The 19,365-nt window shown below is 32.4% G+C and overlaps 2 protein-coding genes, 1 long non-coding RNA gene and 1 pseudogene across 5 annotated transcripts; 2 read left to right on the top strand and 2 right to left on the bottom strand.

Moving 5' to 3' along the window:
- The first annotated feature begins 187 nt into the window (after nucleotides 1-187).
- LOC108329132 (probable anion transporter 5) lies at nucleotides 188-1,266 on the top strand (annotated as a pseudogene).
- A 2,012-nt stretch (nucleotides 1,267-3,278) lies between these two features.
- On the top strand, nucleotides 3,279-6,544 carry LOC108320547 (GTP-binding protein YPTM2). Its single transcript, XM_017551997.2, has 8 exons — nucleotides 3,279-3,533; nucleotides 4,582-4,654; nucleotides 4,935-4,982; nucleotides 5,072-5,119; nucleotides 5,558-5,629; nucleotides 5,720-5,875; nucleotides 5,980-6,083; nucleotides 6,227-6,544. The coding sequence occupies exons 1-8, from the start codon at nucleotides 3,520-3,522 to the stop codon at nucleotides 6,318-6,320; spliced, it is 609 nt and encodes a 202-aa protein (XP_017407486.1). The 5' UTR covers nucleotides 3,279-3,519; the 3' UTR covers nucleotides 6,321-6,544.
- A 1,539-nt stretch (nucleotides 6,545-8,083) lies between these two features.
- LOC128196233 (uncharacterized) lies at nucleotides 8,084-13,559 on the bottom strand. Of its 2 annotated transcripts, none has more exons than XR_008248406.1 (3): nucleotides 13,344-13,559; nucleotides 12,493-12,594; nucleotides 8,084-8,251 (listed from the first exon to the last, which is right to left on the bottom strand). It is a non-coding gene; the product is annotated as an uncharacterized LOC128196233 (long non-coding RNA). The 2 variants fall into 2 exon arrangements; XR_008248407.1 differs by having other exon boundaries at nucleotides 10,800-12,594; nucleotides 13,344-13,558.
- A 1,894-nt stretch (nucleotides 13,560-15,453) lies between these two features.
- On the bottom strand, nucleotides 15,454-19,162 carry LOC108335965 (uncharacterized). 2 transcript variants are annotated; one of them, XM_017572219.2, is made up of 8 exons: nucleotides 18,909-19,162; nucleotides 18,581-18,705; nucleotides 18,416-18,453; nucleotides 17,637-17,747; nucleotides 17,462-17,541; nucleotides 17,008-17,044; nucleotides 16,231-16,267; nucleotides 15,454-15,824 (listed from the first exon to the last, which is right to left on the bottom strand). In XM_017572219.2, the coding sequence occupies exons 1-8, from the start codon at nucleotides 18,999-19,001 to the stop codon at nucleotides 15,809-15,811; spliced, it is 537 nt and encodes a 178-aa protein (XP_017427708.1). In that variant the 5' UTR covers nucleotides 19,002-19,162; the 3' UTR covers nucleotides 15,454-15,808. The 2 variants fall into 2 exon arrangements, with proteins under 2 accessions (XP_017427708.1, XP_017427700.1); XM_017572211.2 differs by having other exon boundaries at nucleotides 15,596-15,824; nucleotides 16,231-16,272; nucleotides 18,909-19,160.
- Between the last annotated feature and the right edge of the window lie 203 nt (nucleotides 19,163-19,365).

Below are 19,365 nucleotides of genomic sequence, written 5' to 3'. Positions count from 1 at the left end.
TTTAAAGTGATCAATTGGGTCCCTAATTTGGTAAATGTGATTCAATAATAGGATCTCTGTTAAATGTAGTTAACGTACGTTAACTTTGTTATGAAGTGGAAGCTGAGGCATCCAGGTGGCATCCTTCGTAGATTTTTATCATTTTTAGAAGATTGCGGCGTCCATGGCATATTTTAAAAGCCATTAGATTAAGCAAGAGCTTGGTAATCATTCTTCTTGTTCTTCTTCCCTCAGATTTCGTCATTTTTTGTATCTTGAATCAATTGTATTTTGACCTACACCCGTTGGCAATGAAGCTCCCTGTGCGGTACTTGATTGTTATTTTGACCTTCATCTGCACCTCAGTTTGCTACATCGAACGAGTAGGGTTTTCCATCGCTTACACCGTTGCTACATCGAATCGAGCAAAGGTACAATATTGTCCACCTTCTATTACGGATACGCCTGTTCTCAAGTTCCCTGAGGATGGGCTGCTCAGAGAATCGGGGGGAGGAGGGTCCTGCTTCTTTCGTTTCTTTTGTGGTCATTGACTTGTGCACTTCTTCCTCTCGATCCCAATCGCGTTATTCTTTTAGTCGTTGCTCGTTTGCTCGTTGGTGTAGCACAGGGTTTTATTTTCCCTTCCATTCACACAGTTCTAGCACAGTGGGTTCCCCCTCACGAGAGATCTAGATCCGTCTCTCTCACCACTTCTGGGATGTATCTGGGTGCAGCTCTAGGAATGCTTCTTCTTCCTACTCTGGTCAAGTTCAGAGGCCCTCAATCTGTGTTCCTTGCGGAGGCGGCATTGGGTGCTTCATGGTCTTTACTCTGGTTCAAATACGCCATTGATCCCAAATCCACTATTTCTGGTGTTGGGGAATTAGTCTTACCCATCAATAAAAAAATGGACTCTCACAACAAAAAAATACTTTCAGCCAAAATCCCATGGGTCAAAATTTTAACCAGCTTCCCTGTTTGGGCGATCGTTGTCAATAACTTCACCTTTCACTATGCTTTATATGTGCTCATGAACTGGCTCCCAACCTACTTTGAATTGGGCCTTAAGCTTAGCCTGCAAGACATGGGTCCTCTAAAATGTTGCCCTATCTCAACATGTTCCTGTTCTCCAACATTGGCGGTGTTGTTGCCGACTACTTGATCACCAGGAGAATATTATCTGTCACCAAAACCAGGAAATTCTTGAACACCGTAGGGTTCTTGGTTGCTTCTCTTGCCTTGGTGGTGATTCCGAGTTTCAGAACATTAATGAGAAACATTGGTTAATAATTTCTAAAAATGATAAAAATCCACGAAGGATGCCACCTGATGCCTCAGCTTCCACTTCATAACAAAGTTAACGTACGTTAACTACATTTAACGGAGATCCTATTATTGAATCACATTTACCAAATTAGGGATCCAATTGATCACTTTAAAAATTGGAGGACCCAACTGAAACGAACCCGCAAATATAGGGACTTCTGAACCTATTAAACCTAATTAATATTATAAAAGTGTTTGAATAGATGGAAATGAAATTTAAATTTAAAGTTTTACGAATCAAGTATCAAGAGTAGCAGTATAGATGTAGACGATTGGTGATAGAAATTGTCTACACCGACAGCACTATCCTAACTAACCAAAAAAAGAACAGTCTCTCGCTTCTTTAGTTGATATGCTTTATTCTTAACATCAACAAGAGAAGAAGACAATAATTGATTGTTATCACAACTTTACGCCCTAAACTTTTTTTCTTGTCTCTTTTTAGATGCTACCTCATCCTTCAATTATTTTAAATATTCTTTATACATGACTTTCGAAAACATTGAAATGCTATAACATAACTCTTTTGGGTATAGGTGAAACGTTAACTTAAATAGTTTTTTTTTTCTCGTATGTTCAGATGATCTTTTCTATATTTCTAAATGTATTCTAATGTTAAAATAAGTTCAAATTTCATCAGTAAAATAAATGATAATAAAGTAATTAATGTTAAGTTCAATCAATAAAGTAATTAATATTATAATAAATACGTAATAAAAGTCTTAGTAATCGCAAAAACATTATTAGACAGTGTAATAAAAAATGCAACAGTGCGGTGGTTTGTAGTTGGTTCTTTCTTAAACATCTATTAACTTTTAATTAATAGTGCCACCGATATTCTTTTAAAAGTTTCTAATAACAAATCATTATATACTAATATAAACTACCTAAAATTAAAAACTAATGATTCGAATTATCAAGTTTTATTTGCAAGATTAATTTATCTTAGCAGATGCTTTAATAAACTCATTAATTTAAATACTAGTTATATTTTTTCATTGATTTATAATCTAAGGTGCATGTCTATTATTTATTTTGCTTCTTAAATTATCATTTAACAACTTATTTTAACTCAATTGAATTCGTTCCAACTCTGTAACAAAACTTTGTTATAATACTTAACAATTCAGCTGAGAGTTTTTGGTGTTCCCGAATTCTGTTCATATCTAAGAAGGAAATCATGAATATTATGATTCTTAGAAACGTTGAAAATTTATTTATTGATAACAACAATTTTTAAAAGTGTGTGTGTATATATAATAATAAAAAAAATAGTGTTGTTTTTATTAAGGATACTTTTTGGCACATTAAATTATTCAAAAGTTTGATATTTAGTTTTTATATAACAAAATTTTTATTTTTGTTTAGAAAAATTAGATTAATCTTCTCTCATGAGAATTATTCGGAAAGAAGCTTACAAAATAAGAAATATGTTCTCGAGTAACGTTGGTTCCTAAATATGTTATTTTAAAGAAAATAAATGAAACATAAAAACAAAAAATTGCATTAATGTAGTTATGTGGATTTAAAACATTTATGTAAATTCGTTATTATAGTTATCTGGATAAAAGATATCGATATTTTTTATTTAATTATATATTTTAGTACCTAATTTTATTATTTTATAATTTTATTATCTATTATTTTACTATTTCATTATATAATTTAAATTTTTTATGTATATACATTATCATTGAAGATAATGACATGTCATGTAAAAGGATTTTAAAAATAAAACAGAATAAAAAATATTAATTTATAATTTGTTAAACATTTTTATGGCATGCTATTGCACTGTTACTTCGTTTATAGACCGATAAAATTCATAAAAAACTTAATTAGAAAAAATTTAAAAATATGCTAATTAAAGAGTGAAATATAAAATGAAGTTTGTTTTTATATACACAACACGAGGCGAGAAGAAGGAAGCTCCAACCTGGTAAATGGAAGTATGATGCAATACACGTGGCAGCGGCTGATCCTGATGATACGTCACCCCACTCGCACCCCCTTCACCCTTAAGACCTCCGACACCCGCGGGTCATTTTAAAACGCCACTTCTACACGCTTTTCTCCATTTCTCTCTTCAATCCCCTCACTCCGCTTTCTCCGGCGACGATCAGATTTCGCTCACTCCTCTCGCCGGTGACTCCTTACTCCTTCCTCTTCCGTCTACTTCTCTCCGATTCTAACCGTTCCCAACCTCGCACCACCATGAATCCCGAATAGTAAGTGCATGTTCTCCTCACTGCTTCAATTGCAAAAATCCCGCTGCGAATCGTGTTTTGTGTTCGTTTATTGATTAAGCTCGTTGAGATCTGCAGTCGTATGTTGAATTTTGTATTTGCGAAGTGTTGTTTCGGTTATTTGAATTTTGTTTTAGTGGATCGTGCTTCTGGAAACTTCCTCACTGATTAGATCTGTTTCTTTAGACCGTAGATCCGTTTGTGCGTATTCAATTATATTAGAGCTATTTGTGAAATATTTGTTTCTCGGATCCGGCTTAGGACTTAAAAGTTTTATCTTAATACCAGTCTTTTTGTAATGATGAAATAACTGCAGAAACTGGGTCAGTATATGCTATCTAGAACAAGAAGCCAGCTTGTTTGTTAGTTGAAGATATGTGAATTCTAAGGACTAGGTTGGTGGTTGTGACTTGTAAATTTATTATAATTGATACCTTATTCTCTCTCTCTCTCTCTCTCTCTCTCTCTCTCTCTCTTGTCGCGGTGATTAGTGATGTTGTATTCTAACTAAGTATCGTTATAATTTGATTTTTCTGTGATGAAAAAATTCCTATAGATAGATCTATGAACGTGATGGTTAAGCAACGGGTGGTCCTTCCTACAATAAACTGATTTATAAATTTAGAGGCATTTTGAGTTGTTAGTGTTGATTCTTGCTGAGGTCATAAATATATCGTGTAATCTACTCGGGTAATGCGAAGTGGTCTAAAGTTTATCGAAAAAACTTCCGACTTTTGTGCGAAGTTAGTGGAGTTATCTGGATTTGAGTGGACAAGTATTGTACAAATCACGAGACAAATTTAATTGTAAAGAGTATGCTGTCGGTGCATGACTGTATCTACGATTATTATAAGTGATGTCCTATACGTGGCAGCTTGCATGCTACCTTTTAGACGGTCATGTTTTGCTGTGGCATGCTATGGAACCCGTGCTCGTCTTACGAATTATATTTCAGTATTATTGGTCATGGATTGACAGTTCGTTAATAGTATTTCTTTGCTGTCTTTGATTGGAACCATGTTTTTTGCAGCGATTATTTGTTCAAGCTTTTGCTGATTGGAGATTCTGGTGTAGGCAAGTCATGTCTTCTCCTTAGGTTTGCTGTAAGTTCTGAGCATCTGTCCTTTTTATTATTGTTTATATATTTCCTTTCTTATTTTGCAATTAATGAAAAAGAATTTGAATATTCCAAATTTATGAAATATTATAGATGCATGCTCTACATATGGTGTAAGTAGTATTATAACTTTGGACCCTCTGGTTAGAAATAAATATACGGTAGTGTGTCTATTGGTGGAGGTTGCAGTGCAAACCAACAGTTTTTATTGAATTTGTTTTAAGTAGTGGAGGTTACCCTGAATATTTTATTTTGTTGTGAAACAGGATGATTCATACCTTGATAGCTACATCAGTACCATTGGAGTGGACTTTGTAAGCATTTGTATTTAGCATTAACCTAATCTCCATTTTATTTTCAGCACAAATATGCAACTAATTATTTACCACGCCCCCTTTTATAGAAAATCCGCACTGTGGAGCAGGATGGGAAGACTATTAAACTTCAAATTGTAAGCACATGATCTTTGACTTTAATAAATGTTATTTGTGTTGTGCTTTGCCTTAGACACAAATTGATTATGTGTCAATTTGTTTTGTACTTCTAAATTACATCTTGTGAAATTGTCTATTACTGGAATACTTGTATAATCAATTTGAGAATGCTTAGAAAATGCTGAATCTGAGTTATCACTCACGTACTCAAGAATCTCTTTATTTATGCTTAATGTAATAATCATGTAGTTCATTGGCTAAGACTCTTAATCCAAGTTGTTTTCTGTCACCAATTTGTAGTAGGTCCGTTGAACCTGTATTATTTGAGGATTTAAGGTTACCCGTGAAAAAGTGGGAAATTATTTGTTTAAACACCTGTCCCATTTATCTGGGATCGTTGCTTTACTCTATTTTGTGATTGTTGACAGATTTTTCTACATTTTTTTACCATATAGTGGGACACTGCGGGCCAGGAACGTTTCCGGACAATCACTAGCAGCTACTATCGTGGGGCTCATGGCATTATTGTTAGTGTTTTAAACTGGTTCTCCTTCTTGAGTTAGTTTCCTTTGGTTCTTTGGAAAATATTGTTGTAATCATGTTGCTTTTTTTTACAGGTTGTTTATGATGTCACTGACCAAGATAGCTTCAATAATGTTAAGCAGTGGCTGAATGAAATTGACCGTTATGCAAGTGAAAATGTTAACAAGCTTCTAGTTGGAAACAAGTGTGATCTTACAGCAAATAAAGTTGTGTCCTATGAGACAGCAAAGGTAATTCTAAATTTTAATTTGTTTCATCGTGTATATTTCCCAGCAACATGTCTTACTTTTGTCTAATGTTCTGAAGTTTGTGCTTTCTGCTCTTATCTTTGAAGGCATTTGCGGACGAAATTGGAATTCCGTTCATGGAAACTAGTGCTAAAAATGCCACTAATGTAGAGCAGGTTTTCATGGCCATGGCCGCTGAAATTAAAAACAGGTCAATAAAGGACCTCTTTTTCCCCTTCTACTAATTATTGCTATTCATTTTGTTTTTAATGATGTGAATTTAAATGAAATTTATTAAGTTCCTTTAATGGGTAGTGTTCAGCTTGATATGATCTCTTTGGTTCTTTTCCACAGAATGGCAAGCCAACCAGTGAACAATGCCAGGCCTCCAACCGTCCAAATTCGAGGACAACCAGTGAACCAGAAGGCAGGTTGCTGCTCGAATTAGAGACGAAGTATTTGTGATTTTTAGACGTTTATATGTGTCTCACTGGCATGTAAAACTAGTTTTTCACATATTGCTTTTTTATATGAAGATTGTTCCTCATCATTTGCTCCTTGTCGTTAAGTCGTTGTTAAAACTTCCATTCTTTTCAGTGTATTTGATTTAAGAAACATTTGTACAAAATTAGGAATATTGGTGAATAGCAGTATTTGCCTTGTTCTTTCTTCTTTCTTCCATGCACATTCACCTCATTTCAACGGCTTCTGCATACATTGTTCTCACTTGTCTCTCTCTAAGGGAGTAGAATCTTTTCTTCAATTTCATCCACTCTTGTAAGTCTACAAATAAAATAATAGAAAACTGGATTTTTATAATAAAAAAGTTTGCTAGTTATTGGCGTTTTTCTTTAGATTTTGCTCTTTTATTATCTTGTCAATATTCTCTCTTTGCCCTCTTTATCGAGTATATAATAAGTTTGGAAATAAAATGTGGTATTTGAAAAATATGCCATGAATTCACTAATTGATTGATCCATGTGAATAAATTATTTAAAAATTTAAACTTAATATCTATGTTATGTCTCTATTTTTGTTTGTTAATTTTATTTGAAGTGAGATTATTTTTTTTAGAATTTTAATGGAGTCCCTTATATTATAATTTAGTCCTTTTGGTTAAAGACGTCTAAATAGTTAACGGCTAAATATTCAGACGAACAATCATTGAATAATATGCCTAATTGACGGGACATTTAAGACATACTGAGGTGAATTTATATTTTTTGAAAGTTATTTTATGATATTAGGGTTTTTATTTTCTGATATCATGATTGTTATCATACACTAATTAAAGTTTCTTTGGCTAAATTTATTCGCTCAAGCAAGAAAACGCATGAGAATCAAATTGGGGATTTTCTCTTCTCAAACACTCAAAAAGTCATTTTTGGAGTGATAATGGCTTTGTGGCTCGAACAACAGCCTCTTGGCGGCGAGGACAGTGACACTGTGGATGTGCTCTTCTTCCTCCCTTTATAGCGTACTGGTTTGCACTACAACAAACCTTTCTTCTCCCTTTGTTTTCTGGTTTGGTTCACTTCGCAGGAGGGAGTCGTGATCTTTTTTCTCTTTATTCTTGATCTAGTTTGTGTCGTAAGGGAGAGAGCTTCATCCCTCTTCTCTTTGGTCTTGTCGAGGGTTTGTAGGAAGGGGATACACGTTCAGGCGAGGCAGAGGCGTGACGAAAGCGCCCAAAGGCATGGCGGAGGCGACGAGAGTGCGACAGAGGCGACGAGAGTGCAGCGGAGGATTTCAGTTGTACATCAAAATTTGGGGATTTCTATTATGATTATCTGATTTCTTCTGCGAGTTAAGATGTAAGATTTTGTTGAACTAAATTTGGGGTTTTCCTATTCTTCGATTAAGGTTGATGGTTGTGGTATTCATCTCTTGAATCGCGAGTCTTGTTTTGTTATCTGATTCTTGGTTATTTTTTGATTGCACAGGTAGTGTCCATGGAGAGCTGGTGAATGCCATCATGGGGTCGAGGTTGGTCTGATCGTAAAGACTCATTGTTAGATAGTCTTAAAAGAGATTAATAATAAAGCAAGAGAATTAAAAATAAAAACCCTAAAATCAGAAAATAACTTTAAAAAAATATAAATTCACTTCACTATACCTTAAAAAAATAACTTTAAAAAAATATAAATTCATCTCACTGTAAAAATTACGTTAAACATTTTAAAAAAATAAATCCCTCAATAACCAAAAAAATAAGAACCAACAACATAAATTACAATATAAATAATTACATTAAACATTTAAAAAAACAAATCCCTCGTTAACAAAAAAAAAATAGAAACGAACACCAAAAATTTATTATGATGTCTCCTTGCTGTCCTGACTTACAGTAAAACATAACGACTTTCCAGATTTTTCTCCCTGCATGTCGGCATATATACTTTGTTTCAGTTTCTAAATGGAAAATACTCGTACATAAAAAAAAAATTGAATTGATCAATACATTGATATATTTAAAAAGAGAATAAAAGTAATAAATTTATAGAATATATAACGTGATAAAAAGAAAAAGATATGAAGAAAAAAATAAATATATAATAGACATCTAAAATTAAATAAAATTAATAGGTTTATAATGTATGTTATAAAAGAATATAATAGATTTAGAGTTGCTCCTTTCTAAAGTAGGACTACGGTTTTTCGTTCGAATATACAATGAGGCCAAAATTATGGGTGAGTGGGACTGATCATTCTGGAAACACTAGGGCCAATGTACTTCCCATCTTAATAATGATCAATCAACATATTAGACAGTTTTAAATAAAAAATCAATTTGGGGGTAAGACTCCCAAGCAAGAATGAGTATAGTAGGACTTTTTTTTTTTACAATGTTAGTATTAGTATTTGTAAATGGATAGAATTAAATTTATTATTTATCTTATCCTTCATTTCAAAACCTACCAAACTAATTTTATATTTTTAAATTATTAGTGGGGAGAATTACATTTACAGCCTTCTCTCATTTTCCTTTTCATTTTTACCATTTAACCATCCTTAGATCCCTCATGTATGATGGGTTTTTGAATGAGATTAAACCTCAACAAGAGACACACCCCTTTCAATCAGGATCCAGGACAACTTGAAATCATATTTTGAACAAGAAACAAGCTGCAATACCTAATAAGGCTCGCACACCTGACCCCAATCTACATTCCTCGACAACAAGCTACCATGGCTGTCCTAAACCACCGCACACCATACCCAAAATTACTGCATTCTTACCATTACATTGTATTGCTTTGTTATAGTTCATGCATGACACTACTTTTGGTTTCAAAGTGGTTCAGGAAATGGATTTGGATATTTTTCTGTTCATGGTTAACAAAAGAGTCTTGTTTAATTTATCTAACCATTTATTTATTTATTGGTTTAATACATCATTTTGTTCTTACTTTTGGGAGTTTGGTTCAAACGGATCTTACTTTTCGAAAAAGTTCAGTAAGATCGTCCCATATTTCGTTTAAAAATGTTCAATACGATCATTTTTGCTGACGCCGTTAAAAATCTAACGATGTAGATGTCACCGTGGCCAAACCTGAGTGAGTTGTTATGTTTGATGATTACGTGACATCTGAAATGATTAAGGAATCGGGGATCGGGGATCAATGTTAAGGGATCGGGGTTCGGAGTTCGGAGTTCGGAGTTCGGTGGTCGGTGGTCGGTGGTCGGTGGTCGGTGGTCGGTGGTCGGTGGTCGGTGGTCGGTAGTCGGTGGTTCGGTGGTTGTAGCCTAACCTTAAAGGCCGTAGTACATCCTAAGACAACATCTAGATCCTCTAGAAAACACTTGGGATCGTCCTCAGCATTCTAATATTCAGTTCTACAACTTGTGCAATTACAAATTTATTAGTCTTCCTTCATAGTAGGAAAATATTTTTTCTATAATATAAAGTGCTTCTTAAAATCTTGTAACTCAGGTACATCATCACCCATTATCAAGTGAAACTGACCATGGTCCTATTCAAAAATAATTACTTTAGCTAAAAGAACAAAAAAAACCACGAATAAGTTATCAATCTGTTAAAACCTTATGCAGGATTAAGTGTTACACGATTTGTCTTCCAAGAAGTCATGAATTTTAGACAATACAAATTCCACCACACCCATGACATCTAAATTGTAGAAAATTATAAACTACATCAGCAAGTAATTAGAAATAAATATATCTATCAAGGAAGAACATATATATGCTTTTGAAGAAATCAACAATATACTTTACCAATCAACAAATCAACATAGTATTTTCCATGATATCCTTTATACTTCGCATACACTAAATTCAGCTCATGTTCTTTAAGATTTTAAAATTATACATTATATAACTTTGAACCTCTTATCCTCCCACAAACCCATATCTTCCTTCTTAATCATTGCAGGTATCACCCTGACCATCATAATATTTATCATGTTATATATATATATATATATATATATATATATGATGAAGATTTGATATACATTAAGCACAAAGTTTAAGTCATGCATTGATACTTTAGATTACTATGTAAGAATCATCTCCATATATTTCACAACAAGATTCAACGTTTCTCTTCTTGATCATGTCAATTTTGTTTTTGTCTAATACACGATGGAAACAGTTGAAGAATCAATTTAATGAAATAAAAATACAAACTTGAAGCCAAAACCACAAAGATACACACGAAATAGAAGTTGGGTTATAAAATACGTAACTTAATAAACTCAATGTTCGCCAAATCTTTAACAAAAACAGAGTTCGATTAACAAAGTAGAAGTCAAGCTACTGAGTTCTATACATGTAAATAGAAGGAATAAGTAGAAAGAGACGAAGAAAGCCAAAAGTTGAGAGATGAGGTCCAAAAAGGAGAAGAAGATGAACATAGAAAGCGAAAAAGTGGACAAAGTAGGAAAAGTATATGTGGATGACTAACCTTTCACACGTCCAAAGATGCATAGAACACGAAAAAAGATAACATAAATGAAGGCTGATATTTGTTTGCAGAAAAGGTAAAAAAAGAAGAACAGGAAGCGGGAGAAGCAGAGATGGTCTGATATTATATAGAAGAAGAAGGTCCAAACCATTCAGACTCACGTGAAGCGGAAAACGTTAAAAGACAATACTCCCACTCATTAGTATGATAGTACCGAGAAGAAGGCCATGCTAAACTGGTAATTCAAATGGGTCAGTTCAAATAACGAAAAAACCCTTATTTTAGACAACTGTCAGTTGATTAGGATGGCTTAATTAGTCATTTACCTAATGAGGTAATTTTCTTAGCTTTCTACCAATGACCATCTTCTGCGTATTAAAAGAAATAATATTGTTATCACCTATAAAAATCCATAACAATAATAATAAATAAATAGAAAGAATTAGAGTGGCTGTGTCTGCAAACCGCCACTATTTTAGACCGCAAATGTATGCAAAGTTCTAACCGCCACTTTTTGACAAGGTAAATGTCTTTGTTTAGTCTTGTTCCTTCCTCTTTTCTCCTAACCATTCTTGGTTTCCTTCTCTTGCTTTTTTGAGCTTGTGTGCACACCTCCTCCTTTAGCCATCAAAATTCATCATTCTTGCAACAAAGAAAATTACCCAACAAAACAAACCTCAAGGCCAAACCTTAAAAAGAATCAAAGCCTACCTTGCCTTTCAAGAACTTTTTTCCTCCTAAACTAAACTCAATCCTCTCGGCCTCCTTAGATTAGCAACATCAGACCTTCATAATTAAAATAATTTTCACCTCATGCTTCTCTTGCTTGGCCGAAATATCAAAGCAAGTTAGGATCCAAGAATCCTTCAAGTATTCAAGAAACATTATCCTAATCTCTCCTAATAGCTTCCACAACCTACGGTTGCGCTTACCTCTAAGTACGAATCAAGAAATTTAACATAGCCGAGAGCAACCTCACCGTGAACCATCAAGTACCCAGCCAGACCATGTCCAACCAAGAAAGCCTTCAATAACTCACGAAGATTCCCAACTGGTGCAAGTTCTTACATCCAAGAAGGTTCTCTAAAGTCATGAAGCTTGAATGGAAGATCCAACCCAACAAGAGTCTAAGAAGGTCTCTATCACTTTGAGTGCAACCGTCAACAACATAATAAATGGTCAATTGAAGAAGCAAGGGCAATTAGGATTGAATATACTAGGTCAAGTCTCAATAAGGGTGCGTACATTTGGATAAACTTTTGAAAACGGTACTTCTGCTTTAATATTAGTTTATTATTGGAAAAGCAACTAAGCACCAAAACTACTTTTTTGGTTTTTTTTTCAAAAATAAAAAATATCTAATCATCAGACAAATATTTAAAAATTGTGCGGGAAGGAAGTAACCTTTTATCTTACAAGATTTAACTTTTCCCTACATCCTATGACTACTTCATATGTTGTAGGGGCTCAAATCAATGACAGAAAAATATTGCAGTATGGCCATTATGGATGCCAATCAATTATTTGTGTGCCCAACTTTATGACATGTATACAGGAAACAACAATAATCTTCTTTGACATATGAAGAAGAGTACAAAACTCAAAGCACAAAAGTTCACTGAGGTAAAGCTCCAACATTACACAATACAAAAACAAAAGTTATTATTTATTAACAGGATAACAAGGAACTAACCTCACTAAAGCAGAAGAAATCCATCAAACCAACAAGTGATCGAGCTTGATCACGACCAATATGCCGACTGCCATATATATCATGTATTTCTCTTTGATTTAGCTGTAAAATTATTCAATGGAAAGAAATTGATGCAAAAAAATAAATATCTTTTACTGGCACTATTTTAATATATGAAAAAACAGACAAACCATGTTGGCTGACGTTTATCAAATATAACTACCATTTAATTTGCCAATGTGAATTTTCAGAACCAGGAAACAATTCATAGAGTTTAAAACCAAGTTATAAAGAGGTGCATTCAACTGCCAATGAAACAAAAACAATGAGTTCCAAATACCTTCCGTCTAGAAGCATTCATTCAGATCAATCCAACCATAATCATAATTATATTATGTATAAGGTTATCTATTTATCATGTTTCTTATTTATCATGATTGTATACTTTAATTATATTATATAACCATAATCATAATTATATTATACTCTAATTATCATGTATCCTTTATCAATTTATTCTTATAAATAGAAGATTATGAGAGGATTAAACCCAAGCAAACCTCCGAATACCTAAGCTGAAAGAAACAAAAGACAAGTAAAAAAATAAAAACACACAGCCAGAGCTCTGTGAGAGCTAACCTCACCAACCAAATGCTCTTTGACAAGGTCAAAGTCTGCAAATGCGACGAGTAATGCGCCAAAGTGTAATCATAGTTGAATCCATAAACTTGCAATTTATCCAATTCCAAGTTCCTATTCACATATATGCCTAATCTAATAAACATAAGATTAAAAAAAACAAAAAAAAACTATCCAACATAATTCCGAAAAGAAATATTAAAGCAACAAACCTTTAGGATTTATATTCGACATTCTTCTGAGCGCATCTGGAATATCTGTTTAAAGGTTTCGAAGTATGGATATCTCTTCCTCATCGGGCTTCAGTAAACAAGGTTGCGAAGATTTACCCTTTTACGCGCCCATTCCCAAGGAGTTTTAGTTTTTATACAACCACTATTGATCCTATCCTGTTTCTGAAAACTACTGAACTGTCCAGTTTAAAAATCTCGTCCTTCATTTATGTTTTTGTCTTTTATAAAAGTGTTAAAATTAATAAAAAAAAATGTATATTTTATTGTCTGTGTGATTATAGAAATTTTTTTTCCTGCCACTAAAAATGAATTAAAAAGACAAAAAAACAAAAAGGAATAATGATACTAAGCACAACAGATAGAATAAAAATAAAGGTAAAAATATTGATAAATAATAATATAACTAAATAAGTATTTATTTGTTTGTTTATAATTATAATTATAATTATAATTCTACTTTAAAATGAATGAGTAGATTCTAACATTAAAAAGACTACTGTATTTAAAAATTAAATATATAAACTATGTTAATAAACAATTTAAATTATAGTGTGAAGTTGTTTTTAGTACTAGATGAATACATGATTAAATATTAATATAAATAAAAAATGTAAAAATAATTTAAAATGACTAAGAAAATTATTTTCACCTAATTATAAAAAGTGTATGAAATATCTCTACACGAGATATTGAAATTGAGAAACTAAAAAAAGAATGTAATGATAAATACATTCGTTGAGGTGACGATAAATTCATTAAAGGATGAAGATATTAAAGACAAAATTAAGAAGGAAAAGATTACATAAAGAATCAAAATAAGAGGAAATTGAAATAAAGCTAACATGGGAGTGAGAATTGAAAAATGATTGAGAATTTAAAAATTTCATTGAGAAAGACGTCTACTAGATATGATTGAAAGGTAAAGTTTGCAAGATCGAAATAAAAGTTAAGACATGTAATAATTACTATAAAATACGAGCTTAGTAGCCATAACATATATGGAGGAGACGATTTTTAAATAATTATTACGAATTGTGTAATTTTATTTTGTTTATTTTCATTTAACTATAAGAGAAAATGGAAAACAAATATAAAATAAATTCTTTCTATACAAAAAATTATGTAATAAATTGAATTTACAAATTAACCATTACAAAACTTAGGATAATAGCAAATATAATAATAATTGTTATAAATCTAATAATAATTGTTATAGAGGTTAAGATAAATTTATTAAATTTATTGAAGGAAGAAAATATTAGAGACAAGATTAAAAACAAGATGATTATACAATAAAAATAAAAATAAAAAACAAACAAATTTATTCTTCTAATTTAAGAAATTACAACTAAATCAACAAAAGCTTAAAAAAAGGAGTTCCTAAAGAGATTATATATTTTAAAAATAATATAACTAATTCATAATAAAATTATTTATATTAAAAAAAATTAATATTAAAATAATTAAATTTCATTATTTTTAAACAATTATTACTTTTAAAATGTCAATTTTTAAGTCTTTACATATACTTTCGTAAAATAATCTAAATTTAAGCAGTAAAGTAATAAATAATTAAGTTCAAACATTAAAACAAAAATGAATGTTTAAGTTTTAAAACAATGCCACTAGTTTCATTTTTCTATCACTAATGTGACAAATAAGCTACACTTCAATAACTTCATTTTAATTTTAATACTTCCAAGAATTTAGTTCACAACGAATTACGTTTTCAAATAATTTGGTGTATCCTTACATTTTTCTTTTGGTCCTAACCTAACGTTCGATAACTTTAAAGAACTATCGTACATAAGATAGTATATTTAACTATTGAAATTATAATTATATATTCTTTTAAAAAAGTACTACGCAGAATTTTATACATCTAGCATAGCCCTCATTATATCAAACAAAATGATTAAAACATCTAAAAATTCTGAAGTTAAAAAATAGTTAATGAAATGCATTTCTATTGGCTGTTTTTACTAAATCAATCTCGGAAACATTTTTTTTTTGGAAGACCCTCACCCAATTCTATTCTGGATAAGATTTTCCGGAAACTTTGATGGGATATAAGAAAAAAATTGATAGGTTGCAGGAAAAAAAACAGCCTTTTTTTTTATTTTAGTTGTAGCTGGCTGCCCTATAAGGGCAAGGGCTCGTTTCCTAAACCATAAAGACAGTTGAACAAATTTGATTATACGAGAAACTAAATTTCCTAGGGAAATTAACCATTTGTTGCTTCATGAAAAGCTTCAACTTATTAGGTGGTCTGCAGTTCATGCATACCTCTAACCCCTATTACTCACCTTTCTTGCCAAATGAACAAAAGAACAAAGACTCATAACGAACCAAATACAACCTCCTACATATTGTCAGGGCGATCCGTAATGGGGAATGGATTCTTCCTTCTCGATACTATCTCTGATGCCCAAGCTTTGCCAGTTTCAGTCTGGAACTTCCCTGCAAAAGGGTAAAGTTTTCCCCCAACACATTATCTAACCATAAAAAGCAGAAAATGGATACTTCGTAAATAGGTGAAAAATCAATCAAACATTTTCTAATCCAAGATCAACTATTACCAAGTGAACTAAAATATGCAGAATATCAAAGTCGTGGGATAAATTCACAAATCAAGTAAGAGACTTAGAAATGTCGATTTTGAGATGTTATATATGACAATCAATCTCATGTTAGCAAGCAGTTACTGCTGAGGCTTAATGTTGTTGTTCCACACACAAAAAAGGGCAGGTAAGAGAAAATCATAAATGTGGAATTTCTTCTTATTAACAAACCACGTAATATCTAGCTTCAATCGTTCAATTTCCGAATACAAAGTAATAAACCACACTTAGAAAAAAATTCATACCAGCAATTGACCGGAAAAATTCTTCCAAATTTTTCCCCTGCTCTGCAAAAAGTCAAGAAAGAGAATTCAGAATATCTAAACCATGAGTATTATAACACTGAAAAAAATAACCAAAATACCCCTTCATTTCAATGTTTACTAATATAAAGTTTTAACTCTAAATGCAACATGTACTAGAATTAAAAACCAGTAGGATGCAACCTGTATAATTCCCCACAATATCATTACAACTGAGAAGTCAACACGTTATAAGTAGATGGTAGAGGATATTCTATTCAATCTAACCGAAGAAGAAACATATAAGGTTATTATTTTTTAAATTCTATGAAAAAGGCCCAACATTGCATAAAATAACTGATTACAAACATTTGTATAAAAAATATATGAATGCGCATTTAAACAGTTGTTTGCCCTCATCATTCTTATTTTAATATAACATATCATTAATGATATCCTATAGACAACAAATTCCGAAAAATTCTAGCCAAAATATTAGATATAGTTGATAATCTGTCAAGGAGAATGATAAAACTCCCACGCCTCTGACCCTCCACCAAGCTTGTCTTAATTATTGAGACCATCCACTTGGTCCAGGAAACCATGTGCCCAAAACTCAACATCACTTCCCTTATACAAGTTCCTTGAACATATATAGATTAATTTGTAGATATTTATTATAAGAATTGTCAAACTATCCAGATGATTTAAAAAGGCCTTAATATGATCATAACAAAGTTAAAAGATATAAAGAAAAAAAAATTCAAAAAATTGTCTCACCATCTTCGTATTCCAAAGCTTGGAGTATCATCTCAACCTGTATGGAACAGAATTTAGAGAATCGGGATAACTAATTGTGAATATGGCAAGACTCAAAGGCATGCAGGCAAAAATGTGACAATAATTTTAAATAAATTAAAATCATCTGCCTGATAGAATATTAATAATAAAATGAATCACAATATCTCATTATTAAAATGAATCAAAAAGTAATCCTGAGCCTAGCCCACTTGGATGGGACATGGCAAGTTCTCAGGATAAGTTCAATAAACCCTACAGCCCCCCATCCCCCTCCAAATGGAACAGCCCTTTCTCATTCCCCCACTTTCCACTTTCTCTCTTCATTCTCTATATTCCCCTCATGGGACCTATTGATCACATAGGCACAAAATTACACACAAGTCAAAAGTTAACCTATGACTCGCTGAAAGACATTAGCAGAAAAACCACCAACCTTGTCAAGGTCCTTCACGAATTTAGCTTCTAGAGAAAAATTTGATTCATACTCCATCCACAACTTAGTTATTTCCGTCGCTTCAATATGAAAATTCAAATAAAAACCAAGGGGTGTGAGTTTTCTCCATCCTCACATTAACAAACTCATGTACAGACTACAGAGTGAAAAATACCTGCAGATCCTCCTCCAAGTACTTCACACATATGATCTAATGCTGTTTTTTCGAGATAAGTCTTTTCTTTTTTAGACACACCATCTATTGGCGTTATGTCTCCAATAATTGCTGTTAAACAAAACACCAAAGTGAACAAATGAAACTGCAAACCTGAACTCAGACAAGAACGCATGAGAAATGTGATGATATTGTAAAACACTTATATTAAAGCTTCTAATAACTTGAAAACCCAAATTATGCTTCCATAGTAAACCAAAAATAGGGGTTATGAAAGCATAGTGAATTTACATGTAGTACTAAGTAAAACTTATTTACACATGTGGACTTCTAGTAGTTTTGGCATTTATCAAGTTCTCATCGTGTGAAACATGAAAACAGTAAAATAGAGGGCAGAAATGCATGTGCAATAATGTATATTAGTTTCTAGATCACTGATCGCTTGGCATCATAACATAACTTGTTGCAGTCAGGATTTCCATCTAGAACACTATATATTACATAACGAATCTAATTCAAATTTCAAACCTAAACTTTACCTTGTATTCACTCAATCTCGTCCATTGTTTCAAGTTTATTTACATTTCCAGCAGAAGTTAGCTTAAATTGTTCACAAACTCAATCTCGTCCACTGTTTCAAGTTTATTTACGTTTCCACCAGAAGTTAGCCTAAATTGTCCACAATATTATATTATTATTAGTAACAATGCTTTAGGCTTCCAGAACCACTTTAACCAGGCATAGACAATTAACTGAAAGCAAGTGGCAGATTAGCATACCTTCTGCAATGTCATGGACAATAGCCAATTTAATGCACCTGAAATAAACGAACACAAACAAGTTTCAGGAAACCTACCTCTCTTTATATTATTGCCCATTTCATTACAAAAATAAAGTCATTAAGAAATGTATAATCATCTAATAGAAAAGGAACGTGAATTTACTTGTTTCGGTCAAAACCCGGAACATCTGGTGCAATTAAAGCCATCAAACCCATTCGATACATGTGATCAGCAATAGATTCTGGATTTTTAACACCTTTTAGTGACCATCCTGTTCTCTTTGTTGTCTGTTTTACATACCACACAGAACTCAAACAAGTCAGAGTACTGTAAATTAAAAGCAGGCAAAGCAGAAAAGACCAAACGAAGCTGCGCAAGTGAAATCTAGCTTTTATTGAAATCACTTAAAGTCAAGTAATACAAACAAATTCCACTCTGAAAAACAAAGTACTACATTACAAAATAGAAAGCTCGTTTACAGATAAAACACCTTGAGGTTTTGACAGAGGGAGAGGAAGTCAATGACGGAGGAAGTAGAAGGAGCGCCATTGCGAACCACGTCGTCAGAAGGTGAAGCAGCCATGTGACAAACCCTAGTGCAAGAAGATTCAAGAAGGTAGCAGAAAGAAAAAGGAAAGGAAACACGGGAAATAAGAGGGAATCACATCCCACTCTCAGCCAACAAATTCCTTTGGATTGGCTTCTCTCCAGATTTTGAGGAAAGTAACTGTGATTTGGTACAATGTATGGAATAATACATAATGAATTACGGAAAAAAATTATCGGTAATAATTAATTTGTAAGTGTTAAAATTAATTTTAAACATATATATGCTGAACTATTTCAAATTTTATATAGACGATATTAATAAAAAAATCTAACTAACTGTAAGATGAAATCTATTTTATAATAAAAATGTTTTATAAATATAAACAGAGGTAAATTAT

This window comes from Vigna angularis, chromosome 1, assembly GCF_016808095.1.
Source record: "Vigna angularis cultivar LongXiaoDou No.4 chromosome 1, ASM1680809v1, whole genome shotgun sequence".
NCBI classification, from domain to species: Eukaryota; Viridiplantae; Streptophyta; class Magnoliopsida; order Fabales; family Fabaceae; genus Vigna; species Vigna angularis.
The sequence above is the reverse complement of the archived record's forward strand: the minus strand, read 5'-3'. Positions and strand labels throughout refer to the sequence as shown.